This window comes from Nerophis lumbriciformis, linkage group LG01 (genome assembly GCF_033978685.3).
Source record: "Nerophis lumbriciformis linkage group LG01, RoL_Nlum_v2.1, whole genome shotgun sequence".
Classification (NCBI taxonomy): Eukaryota; Metazoa; Chordata; class Actinopteri; order Syngnathiformes; family Syngnathidae; genus Nerophis; species Nerophis lumbriciformis.
The window spans coordinates 66,942,579-66,963,236 of NC_084548.2; the positions used below are offsets into that span (position 1 = coordinate 66,942,579).

Below are 20,658 nucleotides of genomic sequence, written 5' to 3' on the forward strand. Positions count from 1 at the left end.
ACGCCAGAGTGGAAGAGAGTCCAGCCCCTCTCGAGAGAACTGGTTCCAGAGCCCTTGCTGTGCGTCGAGGTGAGTCCGACTATATCCAACCGGAACTTCTCTACCTCGCGCACTAGCTCAGGCTCCTTCCCCCCCAGCGAGGTGACGTTCCACGTCCCAAGAGCTAGCTTATGTAGCCGAGGATCGGACCGCCAAGTGCCCTGCCTTCGGCTACCGCCCAGCTCACATTGCACCCGACCTCTATGGCCCCTGCTATGGGTGGTGAGCCCATTGGAGGGGGGACCCACGTTGCCTCTTCGGGCTGTGCCCGGCCGGGCCCCATGGGGACAGGCCCGGCCACCAGGCGCTCGCCATCGTGCCCCAACTCCGGGCCTGGCTCCGGAGGGGGGCCCCGGTGACCCGCGTCCGGGCGAGGGAAATCTGAGTCTCGGTTCTTGCATTTCCATAGAAGTCTTCGAGCTGCTCTTTGTCTGATCCCTCACCTAGGACCTGTTTGTCTTGGGAGACCCTACCAGGGGGCATGGAAGCCCCCGGACAACATAGCTCCTAGGATCATTGGGACACGCAAACTCCTCTACCACGTTAAGGTGGCAGCTCAGAGAGGATAAATAGATGATAATATAGATGATAAATTAAATTGGAAACTGTACATAAATATACTTAAGACAAAGATGGCAAAAAATATTGCTATGTTACATAAAATCAAAAACTCTGTAAATCAAAAGGCTCTTAATGTTATATAATTATTTTACTTAATTATTGTGTTGAAATCTGGGGTAACAATTACAAAACAAACATCAACTCTATATTCTTACTTCAAAAGAAAGCGATTAGAATTGTAAATTATGCAGATTATCATGACCATACCAATGCTCTGTTTATTAAATTAAAAACATTAAAACTGCATGATCTTGTTGACCTCAACACTGCTATTGTGACGTACAAAGCTCATAACCACATGCTGCCTCGGTGTCTACAGGAGAGGTTCAAACCCAGAGAGAATCCCTATGACCTCAGAGGTTCAGCTGTCTTCCAGAAAGCTAAGATAAGAACAAGCTTAAAAAGTAGATGTGTTTCTGTCAGGGGGGTTCAACTGTGGAACAGCTTGGATGATCTCTTAAAATGTTCCAGGTCCATTCACACATTTAAAAAACACTTTAAGACCAATGTCTTGGAAAAATATATCACTCTTGAATCAACACAGTAGTTAATACTATGATCAATGTTAATTAAAATACTAAATGTGGGATATAAATAATAATGGAAGTATAATTGTTTGTATATAGTATATAAATTGGTACAAAGGTTTAACACGCGTACAAGGATATTTCACATGCCTTTACTGTGTATATAATTGAACAGTGTTCATATTGTGTATAATGTGTATTTATAATATAATATGACATTTCATAATTTTCGGAAGTTCATCTTGTACTTGACATTGTTTATAGGGTTAGGCGCTATAAGTGTTCAACTTCAGCCTAAACCCTTTCGGTCTGTAACATTTTCATTTTCAATCTATGAATGTACAACTGTTTGTTTATTTTGTTGACCTAAAAAAAAAAAATTAACCAATGTTTCTCCATGAAATACTATATTAAATACTGACATAACATGAATTGACCTCTGATACTATATGAAATACCAAGGTACATGACAACACAACTTGAAATGACATCTCATACTACATAAAATACTATATGAAATAGAAAACATGAATTGACCTCTCCTCCTATGTGAAATACTATATTAAATACTTTGGAAATGTGACCTCTAATACTACATGAAATACTTATAAAACAAATTGATCTCTGATATGATATGAAATACTGTATTAAAGTACTCAATATGTCATGAATTTACCTCTGATACTACATGAAATACTATTTGAAATATTCTGTATACTTAACAGAATGGACCAGTGATACTGCATGGAATACTATATTAAATACTAACATGACATGAATTGACCTCTGCTACTATGTAAAATATTATATTCAATATTAACATAACATGTGTTGACCTCTGATACTACATGAAATACTCAATTAAAATGAAAACATGAATTGACCTCTCATACTACATGAAATATTATATGAAATACAAAACATGAATTGATATCTGAAACTATATAAAATACTGTATGGAATCCTTACAAAACATGAATTGACCACTGATACTATATGAAATACTGTAATTGATACTGAACATGACATGCATTTGCCTCTGATACTACCTTATTTTTCGGAGTATAAGTCGCACCGGAGTGTAAGTCGCATCTGCCGAAAATGAATAATAAAGAAGGAAAAAAACATATATATATATAAGTCGCACTGGAGCCCGGCCAAACTATGAAAAAAACTGCGACTAATAGTCCGAAAAATACGGTACATGAAATACTATTTTAACATGAATTGACCAATGACACTGCATGGAATACTATATTAAATACAAACATAACTTCAATTGACCTCTGATACTATATGAAATACTACTGTATATGAAATAGAAAATGTTAATTGACCACACATACTATATTAAATACTGTATTAAATGCTTAAAACACAAATCGACCTCTGATTTTATATGAAATAGTGTGTTATACTTAACATTAAATGAATGTACCTCTGATATTGCATGGAATATTAATTTAGATACTTACCTTACATGAATTGACTACTGCATAAAATACTATCTTAAATACTAACATAACATGAATTGACTTCTCATCCTACATAAATTACTATTTGAAAAAAAACACAAATGGACTTCTCACACTATATAAAATTGTCAGGCTTGCACGAAGGAAGGGACTCAGATGCAGAGATGTGATTCCAAATAAAGCTTTTATTTTGAAAAAACTCTTTAAGCCTCCAGAGCTGAGTAAATTCAAATACTATGAAATTACAAAAATAGATATCGACAAAATGTTCCAAAAGGGAAAAACCAAAAATCACTCCAAAAAGGAGGAAATACAAAAATAAGGACAATTATAATTAGCACCGTATCTGTTATCAAAAAACTTTAACAAAAAACGCTCCAACAGGAGGAAGAAAATAAAGACTATAAAACTTACTACTCTAATAAATGTAAACAAAAAATCACTCAAAAACTTTGAGGAAAAATCATTAGGGAAAAATTATAACTCACCACTGCGGTAGAAAAACAGTTGAATAACAAAAGTCGCTCTGAGGGAGGAGAAAAAGTTAATTCAAAATTACAGCGTGGGATATTCTGGAAGCAAGGACGTAGACGTGGGACAAGGCAAGGCATGGACATGAACATGGAACGCAAGACAGGCACGAAAGCTCGAGACAATCTGGCCCAGAACAAGGGGAGGCATGGGCTTATATAGAACATGAGGGTAATGGGAAACAGGTGGAAACAATCAAGGGTCAGGAATGACGTCAGACTGGTGACACAAGAGGAAGGACCCGTGATCTGAAACAAGAGGAGTTGCTTTTCAAAATAAAACATGTAAATCACAAGACAGAAAAAACCAAGACAAGACTTCCCTCACCGCGGTGTGACAAAAATACTATATGAATAAACGAACAAATACTGTAATAAAATACTTACCGGTAACATAACATGAATTTACCTGATACTACTTGAACTACTCATGAAATATATTTACCTAACATGATTTGACCTCTTCTACTATGTGAAATACTATATTAAATACTTACATAAGATGTATTGACTTCAAGAGTAGAGTATAGTAATGTATTTCGGACATGTTTGTTTTGAACATTTATAAAACATTTTAATAATTATAAAAATAAAAATAGCAATACAGTTAAGCACATACAGTAGATAGAGTAAGTGCTGTACACTTAAAACACATAACAATTAAAATCATACATATTGATAAGAGTTTTCATTTCAAAAAAAATAATTGGAAGAATTGATACTTAATTACTCCCACACCTTATTCATTCATTAATTATCTAGCTTTTTTGTAATTATCAATGCTATTACCTCTAATACAGTGGCTCTTAACCTGGGTTCGATCGAACCCTTGGGGTTCGGTGAGTCGGCCTCAGGGGTTCGGCGGAGCCTCCGCCACGGAGGTAAAGAGACATCCGACTTATCGTGTAAATAAAAACTTCTCCCTATCAGCTTATTATGGATACCCCCAAACAATGTTCCCTCTAATTTTCCATCTGATTTGCAGGTTTTTTGATTGATTGATTGATTGAAACTTTAACTAGCAGATTGCAAAGGAAGAGAATACACAGTACAGTTTACACAGTACAGTACATATTCCGTACAATGACCACTAAATGGTAACACCCGAAAAAGTTTTTCAACTTGTTTAAGTTGGGGTCCACGTTAATCAATTCATGGTAATGTGTGTAAGGTGTGTAATTTGTTGTGAGTTCATGCACTGTGTTGGTTTTGTTCTTTGAACAAGGTGATGTTCATGCACGGTTCATTTTATGCACCAGTAAAAAAACATACAACTTTTTCTTGAATTTGAAAAAAATATATATATATTTTTTTCACTAAAGAAGGGTTCGGTGAATGCGCATATGAAACTGGTGGGGTTCGAACCACCGCTCTAATACTATATGAAATAGTGTATTAACTACTTACAAAACATGAATTGACCTCTGATATTAAATAAAATACCATTTTGAATACTTACAAATCATGAATTGACCTCTGAAACTCTATTAAATACTATATTATTCATTTTACACATCATGCATTCATTTGTAGGCCAGGCGCTGCTCCACGTCATGGAGGAGAACATGAGAGCCGAGTCAGGCGCCAGGTCGGACACGCCCTTTTTTGTGGTCCTCCTGACGGATGGTAAATCTCAGGACGATGCTATCGCGGCCGCAAAGCGCCTGAAGAATGGCGGCGTGGAGATCATCGCTGTAGGTGAGGCTCAACGTGAGGTATTGTGGCTTTGTATTAAAAATGCTGTAAAAGTGGTTGAAGAGTGTAAAGCGTCAATTTAACATTTAAGGATAGATTCTTCTGCCGTTTTTGTGTAAATGTGAGCCATTAGAATCCACGTTGCGATTTGTTTACTTTAAGTCAGCATGTATTCTTCCGCTGCACCATGACTTGTGAGGCCTCACTGTGCCCTTATTGGCTGTTCTGTTCATGCAGGCACTGGGCCATCTACAAACCCCAAAACCAGTTAAGTTGGCATGTAATGGTGCCTTCACAGATGTTTAAGTTACCCATGTCTTGGGCATTAATACACCCCCATACCATCACAGATGCTGGTTTTTCAACTTTGCTCCTATAACAATCCGGATGGTTCTTTTCCTCTTTATTCCGGAGGACACAACGTCCACAGTTTCCAAAAACAATTTCAAATGTGGACTCGTCAGACCACAGAACACTTTTACACTTTGCATCAGTCCATCTTAGACGAGCTCGGGCCCAGCGAAGCTGGTGGCGTTTCTGGGTGTTGTTGATAAATGGCTTTCGCTTTGCATAGTAGAGTTTTAACTTGCACTTACAGATGTAGCGACAAACTGTAGTTACTGACAGTGGTTTTCTGAAGTGTTCCTGAGCCCATGTGGCGATATCCTTTACACTCCGATGTCGCTTTTTGATGAAGTACCGCCTGAGGAATCGAAGGTCCGTAATATCATTGCTTACGTGCAGGGATTTCTCCAGATTCTCTGAACCTTTTGATGATATTACGGACTGTAGATGGTGAAATCCCTAAATTCCTTGCAATAGCTGGTTGAGAAATGTTGTTCTTAAACTGTTGGACAATTTGCTCACACATTTGTTGACAAAGTGGTGACCCTCACCCCATCCTTGTTTGTGAATGACTGAGCATTTCATGGAAGCTGCTTTTATAACCAATCATGGCACCCACCCGTTCCCAATTAGCCTGTTCACCTGTGGGATGTTTCAAATAAGTGTTTGATTAGCATTCTTCAACTTTCTCAGTGTTTTTTGCCACTTGTGCCAGCCTTTTTTAAACATTTTGCAGGCATCAAATTCCTAATGAGCTAATATTTGCAAAAAAAAAAAAAAAGTTTACCAGTTTGAACGTTAAGTATCTTGTCTTTGCAGTCCATTCAATTGCATATAAGTTGAAAAGGATTTGCAAATCATTGTATTCTGTTTTTATTTACCATTTGCACAACGTGTCAACTTCACTGGTTTTGGGTTTTGTATATGTCAGCATACATAAATTGTAGGGATGTCCGATAATGGCTTTTTGCCGATATTCCGATATTGTCCAACTCTTTAATTACCGATACCGACATCAACCGATATATACAGTCGTGTAATTAACACATTATTATGCCTAATTTGGACAACCAGGTATGGTGAAGATAAGGTACTTTAAAAAAAAATTAATAAAATAAAATAAGATAAATAAATTACAAACATTTTCTTGAATAAAAAAGTAAGTAAAACAATATAAAAACAGTTACATAGAAACTAGTATTTAATAAAAATTAGTCAAATTAACTGTTAAAGGTACTATTGTCACGGCTGGGACTTTGGCGTGGTTTGTTCTCCCGAGGTGCAAAATATTTGGACCATACGTGGCGTGAAGGGGAGTACATGATTTATTTAAACACTATAACTACAAAAAAAAAGGATCAAACAAAAGGCGCGCACAGGGGCGGAAGTACAAAACTTGACTATAAACACAAAACTTGCAAAGGCAGAAACTATGAACAATTAAACAAAACTTGCAAACTATGGCATGAATAAAGAAAACTTACTTGGACGAGAAACCGGCATGAAAAAAGAGCAGCAAGGGTCTTAAGGGTGTGTGGAGAGTGTGCAGAAGCATAAATGCGGGATGTCACCAGAAAGACAAACTGAAAACAATGAACTTAAATACTACAGACATGATTAACGAAAACGTGAAACAGGTGCGTGACGTGACAGGTGAAAACTAATGGGTTGCTATGGTGACAAACAAGAGTGCACAATGAGTCCAAACGTGAAACAGGTGAAACTAATGGGTAACCATGGAAACAAGACAAGGGAGTGAAAAGCCAGAAACTAAAGAGTCCAATAATTAAATAAAACAAAACAAAACATGACTATTACAAAACATGGTCACACAGACATGACAACTATTAGTGGACCAGCAGCATGCACAATCATGTGTGCTTACATACTGTATCCCTTGCAGACTGTATTGATATATATTGATATATAATGTAGGAACCAGAATATTAATAACAGAAAGAAACAACCTTTTTGTGTGAATGAGTGGAGGAAGGTTTTTTGGGTTGGTGCACTAATTGTAAGTGTATCTTGTGTTTTTTAAGTTGATTTAATAAAAAATAAAAAAACGATACCGATAATTAAAAAAATGATACCGATAATTTCCGATATTACATTTTATCGGATTTATCGGCCGATAATATCGTCATGTTTGTCAATGTCAATACAAGGACACTTATATCTGTTACATGTTTTTTTTTTTATTACAGTATATTTGATGGAACGTGTTGTATACATCATACTACACAAATATGAAATATAATAGTCCATTGATGAGCGTGTTTGACGTTTGTGGTCAAATTGTGTTCATTTAGGAGTGAAAAACGCAGATGAAGCCGAGCTGAGACACGTGGCTTCAGAGCCTGTGGACCTCAACGTCTACAACGTCAACGACTTCCCTCTGCTCAGCAGACTGGTGACTCGACTGGTGCACATTCTGTGCGGGAGGATAACAGATCGCGGCGTCATAAAGCGTAAGGCACTTTTTAAAAAATCTTTTCAACCTATTATTTTTTTACACTGAGACCGTGTACACATGAAAACACACATTTGCATACATTAGCGTTCATGTTTTTATTAACCCGTGAGTGTTTTGGAACACTTTATAACTGGTGTATGAGATAATATCACACATTTTGTACGACATAAGACAAAATGTTTGCCGCTGCAGACGTCGAAGCAGAGCCCACTGTAGACCCGGTCCTCTCATACCCGAGTCCCACTGACCTCCGCTTCTCCGAGCTGGGCTCCAGAGAGGTGACGTTACACTGGACCAACCCGGCCAAGCCTGTCCAACAGTACCGGGTGGTTTACCACAGCGCAGAGGGACAAAGTGCTCAGGAGGTTGGAGATCTGACGTCGCTTCATGACTCTTTTCAAGCAGCAACATGTGCTATATTTCCCCGTCTTGTTTCTTGGCCGTCTTTTTGGTTTCAAGGTGGTGTTGGCCGGCTCACATTCCTCCGTGCTGCTCCAAGGCCTCGCCTCGCAGACGCTTTATCATGTGTCCATCTTCCCAGTGTATGAGCACCATGTTGGCCTCGCACTCAGAGGGACTGTCACCACATGTGAGACTGGCACCGCTTTATGTGATATTTCCTGGTATCGTCAGGTTGCTGATGTTTCTCTTCTTTCTCAGTCCCACTGTCCATGCCAAGCAGCCTGGAGGTGACTCCAACCTCCTATAGCACGCTGCGAGTGAGCTGGGGTGCGGCGTCCGGGGCTACAGAGTACATGGTCCTCTACTCGGCACTGGACCACGGCGAGCCCGACGACGCCAAAGAGGTGAGTACCCGAGCACTATAAGGATGGATGAGTTTTGTACCATATTTGTCACCACCATTATCTCCAAATCCGATACAACAGGCCTTTATTTTCATTGTTGATCATCTATCACAGGGGTGCTCACACTTTTTCTGCAGGCGAGCTACTTTTCAATTGATCAAGTCGTGGGGATCTACCTCATTCATATATATAATTTATATTTACTTATATATGAAATATATGTTTTTGTTAACAAGTTAAAGGTGTTTAATGATAATGCAAGCATGTTTAACACATATAGTTAATATTGTTAAAAAATTAAAGATGTTTAATGATAATACAAGTATGTTTAATAAATATAGTTAATATTGTTAACAACTTAAAGGTGTTTAATGATAATACAAGCATGTTTAACACATATAGTTAATATTGTTAACAAGTTAAAGGTGTTTAAAGATAGTACAAGCATGTTTAACACATATAGTTAATATTGTTACAAGTTAAAGGTGTTTAAAGATAATACAAGCATGTTTAACACATATAGATTCCTTTCTTTCACGAAGACAAGAATATAAGTTGGTGTATTACCTGATTGTGATGACTTGCATTGATTGGAATCAGACAGTGGTGCTAAAAACGTCCGCATTTTCGAATGGAGGAGAAAAAAAGTCCTCCTTTCTGTCCAATACCACATGAAAGTGGTTGGTTTTTGGCATCTTATTTGTCCAGCTTCCGTACTCCTTTGTATACACTTTACAAGAAATACATTGTCCGTAGCTTGCTAGCTTGTGCACGCCAGCTTTCTGAGACTCTTATTTTGTTAGCGCAGGCAGGATGAAGCAGCGCTTTTATTGTGCAACTGTGCAGTCGGTCTTTGGAGTTTTGACGACAGGTACGGCGCCAGAGTCTGTTGAAATAAAGTGTTTCTTGCCTTCCAGTCGGTAACTTTAATGAGCTTGCAGCAGCCAGCGTCATCTCAGAAGACCCTCGGGTGCCGTGAATGTCAATCAAGTGACGAAAGTGACGTCATAGTGAAGATTTATGATCGCTCATTTTTAGGACTATTTTTTTAATGCATGGCTGGTGATCGACTGACGCACCCTCCGAGATCGACCGGTAGCTCGCGATCGACGTAATGAGCACCCCTGATCTATCATATGCATTTTAGCAGCAGACTGTGTACAACTAAGTGTATATGAATAAATAAAACATAATAAAGGCGATCAGTTTGTGGATGTCTTCCTCCCGTGGGTCCCCCTGATGCCGACAAACCTCCACGATAGCCCGGGTGTCTGGTGTTAGAAATGTATTTTTATTTGGCAGCGCACACACGCTAGGAAAACACACCCAACTTTTCAGTTCTGCTCTGTGACTTTTCAGTCTCTCGCAATGTCCAGTGCGCGTCTGCTCAATAACACCATGTGTCTTGGCCGGCTGCTGCTAATAAGTATGGCAGGATGATCCGCTCCAGCTGGGTAATCCAATCACCTGCCAGCTGTGCTTTGAGGCCGGTCCTTACACACCCCGCTCTGCGGCAGGCCCGCAGACCACGCCCCCCTCCACATACCTCCACCGCCAGACTCAGGTGGGGAAGCCGTCCGGCCGCGCCTACTTCGCCCCCCACCTCTCGTGTGGGAGCGGGAGAGGAAGTCAGCCACGGCCATCTGCGCCCCCGGCCTGTGGATCACTCTGAAGTTGTAGGGTTGTAAAGCTAGATACCAACGGGTGATCCACGCGTTGGCATCCTTCATGCGGTTGAGCCACTGGAGGGGTTTGTGGTCCAAGCAGAGGCCGAATGAGCGCCCCAGGAGGTAGTACCGGATGTCTGGTGTTTGAAATGTATTTTTATTTGGCAGCGCACACACGCTAGGAAAACACACCCAACTTTTCAGTTCTGCTCTGTGACTTTTCAGTCTCTCGCAATGTCCAGTGCGCGCCTGCTCAATAACACCATGTGTCTTGGCCTGGCTGCTGCTAATAAGCATGGCAGGATGATCAGCCCCAGCTGGGTAATCCAATCACCTGCCAGCTGTGCTTTGAGGCCGGTCCTTACACACCCCGCTCTGCGGCAGGCCCGCAGACCACGCCCCCCTCCACATACCTCCACCGCCAGACTCAGGCCGGGAAGCTGTCCAGCCGCGCCTACTCCCCCGTCCCCGTGTGGGAGCGGGAGAGGAAGTCAGCCACGGCCATCTGCGCCCCCGGCCTGTGGATCACTCTGAAGTTGTAGGGTTGTAAAGCTAGATACCAACGGGTGATCCACGCGTTGGCATCCTTCATGCGGTGGAGCCACTGGAGGGGTTTGTGGTCCGAGCAAAGGCCGAATGAGCGCCCCTGGTGTTAGAAATGTATTTTTATTTGGCAGCGCACACACGCTAGGAAAACACACCCAACTTTTCAGTTCTGCTCTGTGACTTTTCAGTCTCTCGCAATGTCCAGTGCGCACCTTTTCAATAACACCATGTGTCTTGGCCCGGCTGCTGCTAATAAGCATGGCAGGATGATCAGCCCCAGCTGGGTAATCCAATCACCTGCCAGCTGTGCTTTGAGGCCGGTCCTTACACAGCCCGCTCTGCGCCAGGCCCGCAGACCACGCCCCCTCCACACAGTTGTACTTAGAAATGTAGCAGTGATGAGAAATCTGTGACACTGTGTTAATATGAATATGTCATATGTAAAAATGACGCTAGTAGTAATTCAAGGATAGTAATAATGATACATTTTGTATTCATAATGTATTTATTTTTTAGATCTTTAGAAAAATATAATATGTGTGTTTGCCTTGGTTTTCACATAACTTCCAGGTAAATGTATTAAATGTTGGTGCAGAGCTGAATAAGGGAGCTATTCAAGCAGCTGGCTTGTTTTCACCACTTTAGATTAAAGATTGCTGGGAGTCAAGATTCATGTCATGAAATATTGGATTCATAATTTACTATTCATGCTTACAGCGTTTATTTTTATTCTGCGCGTAGGAGAAATTTGCTGCAGAGAAGACCATGATGGAGCTCAGCGGCTTACTTCCTGCCACCGACTACTCTGTCACTCTTTATGCTCTCTACCACGAAGACTCCAGCGACCCTGTCACTGCTGTCGCCACCACATGTAAGATGTTCTCATCGCTTTCTCTTGATACCACATGTAAGATGTTCTTATCATGTTCTCATGACACCACATGTAAGATGTTCTCATCGCTTTCTCAAAATATCTTTCTCAAATATACCTACAAATGAGGCATAATGATGCAATATGTACCTACAGCTAGCCGAAATAGCACGTTAGCATTGGTTAGCTTGCAGTCATGCACTGACCAAATATGCCTGATTAGAACTCCAATAATGTCAACAAAGCTCACCTTTGTGCATTCACGCACAGCATGAAACTTTTGGTGGACAAAATGAGACAAAGAAGGAGTGGAAGATTTTACATGTAATTAAACTGTTGCGTCACAGTCCACACTATGGTGAGTTCAAGAACCGCCAAAATTAGTAGGACAAAACGATGTTCACCAAATACTCTCATCAGTGAAGCATACACACAAACATATTACAAACCCCGTTTCCATATGAGTTGGGAAATTGTGTTAGATGTAAATATAAACGGAATACAATGATTTGCAAATCTTTTTCAACCCATATTCAATTGAATGCACTACAAACTCATAAACTTTCTTTTTTTTTTGCAAATAATAATTAACTTAGAATTTCATGGCTGCAACACGTGCCAAAGTATTTGGGAAAGGGCATGTTCACCACTGTGTTACATCACCTTTTCTTTTAACAACACTCAATAAACGATTGGGAACTGAGGAAACTAATTGTTGAAGCTTTGAAAGTGGAATTCTTTCCCATTCTTGTTTTATGTAGAGCTTCAGTCGTTCAACAGTCCGGGGTCTCCGCTGTCGTATTTTACGCTTCATAATGCGCCACACATTTTCGATGGGGGACAGGTCTGGACTGCAGGCGGACCAGGAAAGTACCCGCACTCTTTTTTTACGAAGCCACGCTGTTGTAACACGTGCTGAATGTGGCTTGTCTTGCTGAAATAAGCAGGGGCGTCCATGAAAAAGACGGCGCTTAGATGGCAGCATATGTTGTTCCAAAACCTGTATGTACCTTTCAGCATTAAAGGTGCCTTCACAGATGTGTAAGTTACCCATGCCTTGGGCACTAATGCGCCCACATACCATCACAGATGCTGGCTTTTGAATTTTGCGTCGATAACAGTCTGGATGGTTCGCTTCCCCTTTGGTCCGGATGACACGATGTCGAATATTTCCAAAAACAATTTGAAATGTGGACTCGTCAGACCACAGAACACTTTTCCACTTTGCATGAGTCCATCTTAGATGATCTCGGGCCCAGATAAGCCGAATGTTGTTGATAAATGGCTTTCGCTTTGCATAGTAGAGCTTTAACTTGCACTTACAAATGTAGTGACAAACTGTATTTGGTGACAGTGGTTTTCTGAAGTGTTCCTGAGCCCATGTGGTGATATCCTTTAGAGATTGATGTCGGTTTTTGATACAGACCGAAGGTTGTTGGTTTCCGGCCATGCCGCTTACGTGGAGTGATTTCTCCAGATTCTCTGAACCTTTTGATGATATTATGGACCGTAGATGTTGAAATCCCTAAATTTCTTGCAATTGCACTTTGAGAAATGTTGTTCTTAAACTGTTTGACTATTTGCTCACGCAGTTGTGGACAAAGGGGTGTACGTCGCCCCATCCTTTCTTGTGAAAGACTGAGCATTTTTTGGGAAGCTGTTTTTATACCCATTCATGGCACCCACCTGTTCCCAATTAGCCTGCACACCTGTGGGATGTTCCAAATAAGTGTTTGATGAGCATTCCTCAACTTTATCAGTATTTATTGCCACCTTTCCTAACTTCTTTGTCACGTGTTGCTGGCATCAAATTCTAAGTTAATGATTATTTGCAAAAAAAAAAGTTTATGAGTTTGAACATCAAATATGTTGTCTTTGTAGCATATTCAACTGAATATGGGTTGAAAATGATTTGCAAATTATTGTATTCCGTTTATTTTTACATCTAACACAATTTCCCAACTCATATGGAAACGGGGTTTGTAAACAGTGGGCTTTCTAACAATTGGGAAAGTTTGTGTCATGTTTGTCCTGAAACAAAAAAATATATTTTCCCCCCATCTTTTTCCATTTTTTTTAAAAATGCTCCAGGGAGCCACTAGGGCGGCACTACAGAGCCGCGTGCGGCTCAAGAGCAATAAACAAACTTAAGACTTTATAAACAAGTTGTGGCAACGTACGCGACACATCGCCTGCTGCATGGCGCATACTTGCCAACCCTCCCGGATTTTCCGGGAGACTCCCGAAATTCAGCGCCTCTCCCGAAAACCTCCCGGGACAAATTTTCTCCCGAAAATCTCCCGAAATTCAGGCGGACTCAGGTCCTCCACAATATAAAAAAGCATACCTGCCTAATCACGTTATAACTATAGAATGATGGAGGGCGAGTTCTTGGTTTCTTATGTGGGTTTATTGTTAGGCAGTTTCATTAACGTCCTCCCAGCGCGGTAACAACACACAACAACAGTAGTCACTTTTTTGTATACCGTAAAGCAGTTCGTCTGCCGTAAACAGCAATGTTGTGACACTCTTAAACAGGACAATACTGCCATCTAGTGCATTTGATGAAAGCACTTTTGTGCGTACCACACATCAATGCATCATCAGAGAGGGTGTTCAGCATGGTTCGAAAAATAGTGACAGAGAATAGAACAAGGATGGACAATTCAACCCTTAACTCAACAATGAGTAGATGAGTGTTATGTGTGTGTATGTGTAAATACATGAACACTGAAATTCAAGTATTTATTTTATTTATATATATATATATATATATATATATATATATATATATATATATATATATATATATATATATATATATATATATATATAGCTAGAATTCACTGAACGTCAAGTATTTCTTATATATATATATATATATATATATATATATATATATAAATGAAATACTTGACTTGGTGAATTCTAGCTGTAAATATACTCCTCCCCTTTTAGCCACGCCCCCGTCCCACCCCGACCACGCCCACCCCACCTCCCGAAATCGGAGGTCTCAAGGTTGGCAAGTATGGCATGGCGAGACTCCACAGATGTAGAAGCGATTGAAATGAAGTGAAGCGAAGCAATCAGCTCCGTTTACTCGGTGGGAACATCTTCAAAGCAAAGTCCGTGTAGTTGCTGCCATGTTTTCTCGAGCCTAACGACGCAAGTGTTTTTTTGGTAATTACACATTTAAACAGTATTACTAACCGTCTTGAATTTTACCGCGGTTTATCATTATACCGTTTACAGTTACATACACGATCTTTTAATCGCGTTCTGGACACCACATGTAAGCTCTTCTAATCACACTTTCATCACACCACCTGTAAGATCTTCTCTTCATGTTCTCACGACACCACATGTAAGTTATTCTCGTCACGTTCTCATTACACCACGTGTTCTGCTGACACTTGTCCATGCGAGACGATTCTCATGTCTCTCACAGCCATGAGACTTGTCAGACGACTTCCTTTCTGTTCTTTCGTAGTGCCTCTCCCTCCTCCTGTGAGCGTACACTTTCCGATGGTGACCCACAGCATGCTGAGGGTGAACTGGGTTTCTGGCGCCGTGGACGTGCCTGGACACAGAATCACTTACAGCACCAACCACGGCAGTGAAGTCAAGCAGGTATCTTCGTCACACACTGCTCTTCATCAATAAAAGTCTGTATGCATACATACACTCACGCATATAATCACGTTTCATCAGACATATATTAACGTTGTTCTCATAGGGGGAAACTGGATAGCACACGGCACACTTAACCTATCGTTACTACAAACCCCGTTTCCATATGAGTTGGGAAATTGTGTTAGATGTAAATATAAACGGAATACAATGATTTGCAAATCCTTTTCAACCCATATTCAGTTGAATATGCTACAAAGACAACAGATTTGATGTTCAAACTCATAAACTTTTTTTTTTTTTTTTACAAATAATAATTAACTTAGAATTTCATGGCTGCAACACGTGCCAAAGTAGTTGGGAAAGGGCATGTTCACCACTGTGTTACATGGCCATTCCTTTTAACAACACTCAGTAAACGTTTGGGAACTGAGGAGACACATTTTTTAAGCTTCTCAGGTGGAATTCTTTCCCATTCTTGTTTGATGTACAGCTTAAGTTGTTCAACAGTCCGGGGGTCTCCGTTGTGGTATTTTAGGCTTCATAATGCGCCACACATTTTCAATGGGAGACAGGTCTGGACTACAGGCAGGCCAGTCTAGTACCCGCACTCTTTTACTATGAAGCCACGTTGATGTAACACGTGGCTTGGCATTGTCTTGCTGAAATAAGCAGGGGCATCCATGGTAACGTTGCTTGGATGGCAACATATGTTGCTCCAAAAGCTGTACGTATGTACCTTTCAGCATTAATGGCTCCTTCACAGATGTGTAAGTTACCCATGTCTTGGGCACTAATACACCCCCATACCATCAAAGATGCTGCCTTTTCAACTTTGTGTCTATAACAATCCGGATGGTTCTTTTCCTATTTGGTCCGGAGGAAACGACGTCCACAGTTTCCAAAAACAATTTGAAATGTGGACTCGTCAGACCACAGAACACTTTTCCACTTTGTATCAGTCCATCTTAGATGAGCTCAGGCCCAGCGAAGCCGACGGCGTTTCTGGGTGTTGTTGATAAACGGTTTTCGCCTTGCATAGGAGAGTTTTAACTTGCACTTACAGATGTAGTGACCAACTGTAGTTACTGACAGTGGTTTTCTGAAGTGTTCCTGAGCCCATGTGGTGATATCCTTTACACACTGATGTCGCTTGTTGATGCAATACAGCCTGAGAGATCGAAGGTCACGGGCTTAGCTGCTTACGTGCAGTGATTTCTCCAGATTCTCTGAACCCTTTGATGATATTACGGACCGTAGATGGTGAAATCCCTAAATTCCTTACAATAGCTGGTTGAGAAAGGTTTTTCTTAAACTGTTCAACAATTTGCTCACGCATTTGTTGACAAAGTGGTGACCCTTGCCCCATCCTTGTTTGTGAATGACTGAGCATTTAATGGAATCTGCTTTTATACCCAATCATGGCACCCACCTGTTCCCAATTTGCCTGTTCACCTGTGGGATGTTCCAAATAAGTGTTTGATGAGCATTCCTCAACTTTATCAGTATTTATTGCCACCTTTCCCAACTTCTTTGTCACGTGTTGCTAGCATCAAATTCTAAAGTTAATGATTATTTGCAAAAAAAAAATGTTTATCAGTTTGAACATCAAATATGTTGTCTTTGTAGCATATTCAACTGAATATGGGTTGAAAAGGATTTGCAAATCATTGTATTCCGTTTATATTTACATCTAACACAATTTCCCAACTCATATGGAAACGGGATTTGTATATACAATCTACATGGTTAATACAGTTCGCTTCTCTTTCTTCCCTGCTTTCTTTTGTATTTGAAGTTTTCATTACATATATTTATTGTTGCATTTGAAACAATTGTACTGTTGGTAATAGAGGTAATTATTGTTATTATTCATTATCAATAGTTTCATTTGTATTTGTATAGCTCCATTTTTAGTGTAATAATGTTCATTTTCATTTCTGTGTTAATATTTGCTTCACAAACTGCTTCTTTGCGATCACTTTTTGTATCTTTTTTTTTTTTTTTTTTTTTTTTTTTTTTTTTTTTTTTTTTTTTTATGTCCTGTCCAGCTTCTCAGGCAAATCATATAGTTGATGTAGATGCCCATGACGGCTGTTCAGATTTACTTTACAAAAGAGAAGTGTAGGATACTTCTCTTGTTGCCTTATTTGTATTTGACTTTATTAAATGTATTTATATTATCATTTAGTGCAGCCGGGCCGGAGCAGGAGGGGATAGAAAGAGAAAAAAAAAAGAAGACAGAGGGGGAAATTGTGGGGACAAGAGGGGGATTAGACAGAGAGACAAAAACAACAACAGCAAACAACAACAACAACAACAATAGAGCAACATCAGCAAATATGACATGTACAAATATGATGGTAAAAGTAATAGCAAATAAGCAGTTAGCGAAAAATAAAAAATAATACAGAAATGACAATGAGCATTATTACACTACAAATGGATCAATACAAATACCAATAGAAATAGCGCTATTGATAATGAACAATACCAATAATTTACCTTTATTATCAACAATACAGTTGTTTAAATGCAACAATACATATACGTAATGATAACTTGAGATACGAAAGAATGCAGAAAAATGGAGGGGGAGAAAGAGAAGCAACCTACATTAACCTTGTAGATTGTTATAGTCACAATAGGTTAAGCTTTGTCAGTGTGCCATGTGTTACACCCAGTTTACCCTAGGGCAACAACGTTAATATATGTTTGATGAAACGTGATTATGTGCATGAGTGTAAGTATGCATATGTACTTGTATATGTACAGAATGTGTATATGTGTTTGTACAATGAATGTATATGTACAGAATGTGTATATGTGTTTGTACAGTGAATGTATATGTACAGTATGTGTATGTGTATGTTTGTATATTGAATGTGCGTGTGGATGTACGAATATTAGGTAGGTAAATATGTACTGTATTTGTGTATGTATGTGGGAGCGTAGGTACCTATGTACGTATGTGAGCATATGTGAATTTGCATGTACAATACAGTCGACTCCCAGAGTGCGTGGGAGCCAGAGCACGGCCCCATCACCCCCGAGAGCCCAACCCACAAACAGGAGGCGTGGTGCCCAGGGAACCAGGGACCACCGCCCCCACGCAGCCAAGCCGGCCAGCGACAGGAACCCCAGAGCCCGACCCACCGTACCGCCCACAAGGGCCAGCAGCAGGCCGCAGACAGACGCACCCGGCAGAGGACAGGGCACGAGAAAAGCAGGGGACAGCCAGACCCCAAGCCAGCGAGAGACTACACCCCACACGGGCAGAAAGGCGAGACGCCCCGCCCGAGGGACCCAGAGACTCCCCGCAACCGGACGGGAAGACCGCCCCCGCCCCACCGGCAACCGGGCCCCCACGAGCCCACCCCCCACCCCCGGAGAGCGCGGCGAGGCCAGCCCCCGGCCACCCCACCCAAACCGGCCGCCGCAGGACCACCCAGGCACAGGGCCACGGGAACCACCCACCCCACCCGCAGGGACCCCAACGATGGAGATGGAACAACCAGCAACCGCCCCGCCGAGCCCCCCCCCTGAGGGAGGGGAAAAATTAAAAAATAATATTAATAAAATATATTTAAAAAAATAAATAAATAAATAAATAAATTAATTAATTAATTTAAAAAAAAAAAAAAAAAGAATTAAAAGAAGATCACAGACATGCTGACAAACAAGGTCACTACCCCAGCAACTGGCCGACTCGCAGCACCTCGGAATACCTTGCAGCACCAAGCTACCACAATAGACGCAGGGACTAGGCCCAACAGGCCCCAACCAAGACGGGCACCCGGAAGGGATGGACAGCGGGACCCAGGAGCTCCAGACACGCAGTTCGGATGCAGTAGCCTGAGGCGTCGACCCCCGTCTGACAGGCAGGCCCAGAGCGTACCCCCAGAAATATACATACATACATACATACATACACACATACACACATACACATACACATACACACATACACGTATACATACCCACACATACACATATATACATATACATACACATATGTACACATACACATATATAAACATACATACATACACACACATATACATACATATACACAGTTCGTCAGCCCCGACAGCCATCACGCGCGTGCGCTGCCACCAGTCACAACATCAGCCACACCCCTGCACCAGACCCAGCAGCCACGGGCGCCCACACCACAAACAAACGGCAGCAGAAACAGCAGCCGCAATAACCCCAGACAGCCAGCACCAGCCAATCAAATCAAAGCGATCAAAGAAAAACTGCGACCAGCAACCACACGCCACCAGGGCCATGGAGACCAGCCAGCGCCAGCCCGCCGGTCAGCCCGAACGCCAACACGCAAACAAGAGACACCAACAACCCCCCCAACCAAAAGGCCCCCCACCCCAACCCAAACCCGCACAAACACACCACCGCCCAAACAACCGGGACACAGCATCCAGATCATATTTGTTAGAGATGTCCGATAATATCGGACTGCCGATATTATCGGCCGATAAATGCTTTAAAATATAATATCGGAAATTATCGGTATCGGTTTCAAAAAGTAAAATTTATGACTTTTTAAAACGCCGCTGTACGGAGTGGTACACGGACGTAGGGAGAAGTACAGAGCAGTTGCCGACCCTCCCGATTTTCCCGGGAGACTCTCGAATTTCAGTGCCCCTCCCGAAAATCTCCCGGGGCAATCATTCTCCCGAATTTCTCCCGATTTCCACCCAGACAACAATATTGGGGGCGTGCCTTAATGGTACTGCCTTTGCGTGCCGGCCCAGACATATAATATCTACGGCTTTTCACACACACAGGTGAATGCAAGGCATACTTGGTCAACAGCCATACAGGGCACACTGAGGGTGGCCGTATAAACAACTTTAACACTGTTACAAATATGCGCCACACTGTGAACCCACACCAAACAAGAATGACACATTTCGGGAGAACATCCGCACTGTAACACAACATAAACACAACAGAAAAAATACCCAGAACCCCTTGCAGCACTAACTCTTCCGGGACGCTACAATATACACCACCCGCTACCCAATACCCCCCACCCCCAAACTCAACCCCGTCCCCCCAACCCCGCCCACCTCAACCTCCTCATGCTCTCTCAGGGAGAGCATGTCCCAAATTCCAAGCTGCTGTTTTGAGGCATGTTAAAAAAAATAATGCACTTTGTGACTTCAATAATAAATATGGCAGTGCCATGTTGGCATTTTTTTTCCATAACTTGAGTTGATTTATTTTGGAAAACCTTGTTACATTGTTTAATGCATCCAGCGGGGGGCATCACAACAAAATTAGGCATAATAATGTGTTAATTCCACAAATGTATATATCGGTATCGGTTGATATCGGAATCGGTAATTAAGAGTTGGACAATATCGGAATATCGGATATCGGCAAAAAAGCCATTATCGGACATCT

General features: G+C 41.3%; 1 protein-coding gene across 2 annotated transcripts in view; it reads left to right on the forward strand.

Moving 5' to 3' along the window:
• The window catches only part of LOC133572007 (collagen alpha-1(XX) chain), a 152,444-nt gene that overhangs the window by 84,193 nt on the left and 47,593 nt on the right, over positions 1 to 20,658 (forward strand). For both annotated transcript variants that reach the window (XM_061924624.1, XM_061924615.1), the window contains 7 exons: positions 4,726 to 4,890; positions 7,545 to 7,703; positions 7,901 to 8,073; positions 8,168 to 8,297; positions 8,369 to 8,514; positions 11,469 to 11,598; positions 15,089 to 15,228. In XM_061924624.1, coding sequence (XP_061780608.1) covers positions 4,726 to 4,890; positions 7,545 to 7,703; positions 7,901 to 8,073; positions 8,168 to 8,297; positions 8,369 to 8,514; positions 11,469 to 11,598; positions 15,089 to 15,228 — 1,043 coding nt within the window. The remainder of the gene's footprint in view (positions 1 to 4,725; positions 4,891 to 7,544; positions 7,704 to 7,900; positions 8,074 to 8,167; positions 8,298 to 8,368; positions 8,515 to 11,468; positions 11,599 to 15,088; positions 15,229 to 20,658) is intronic.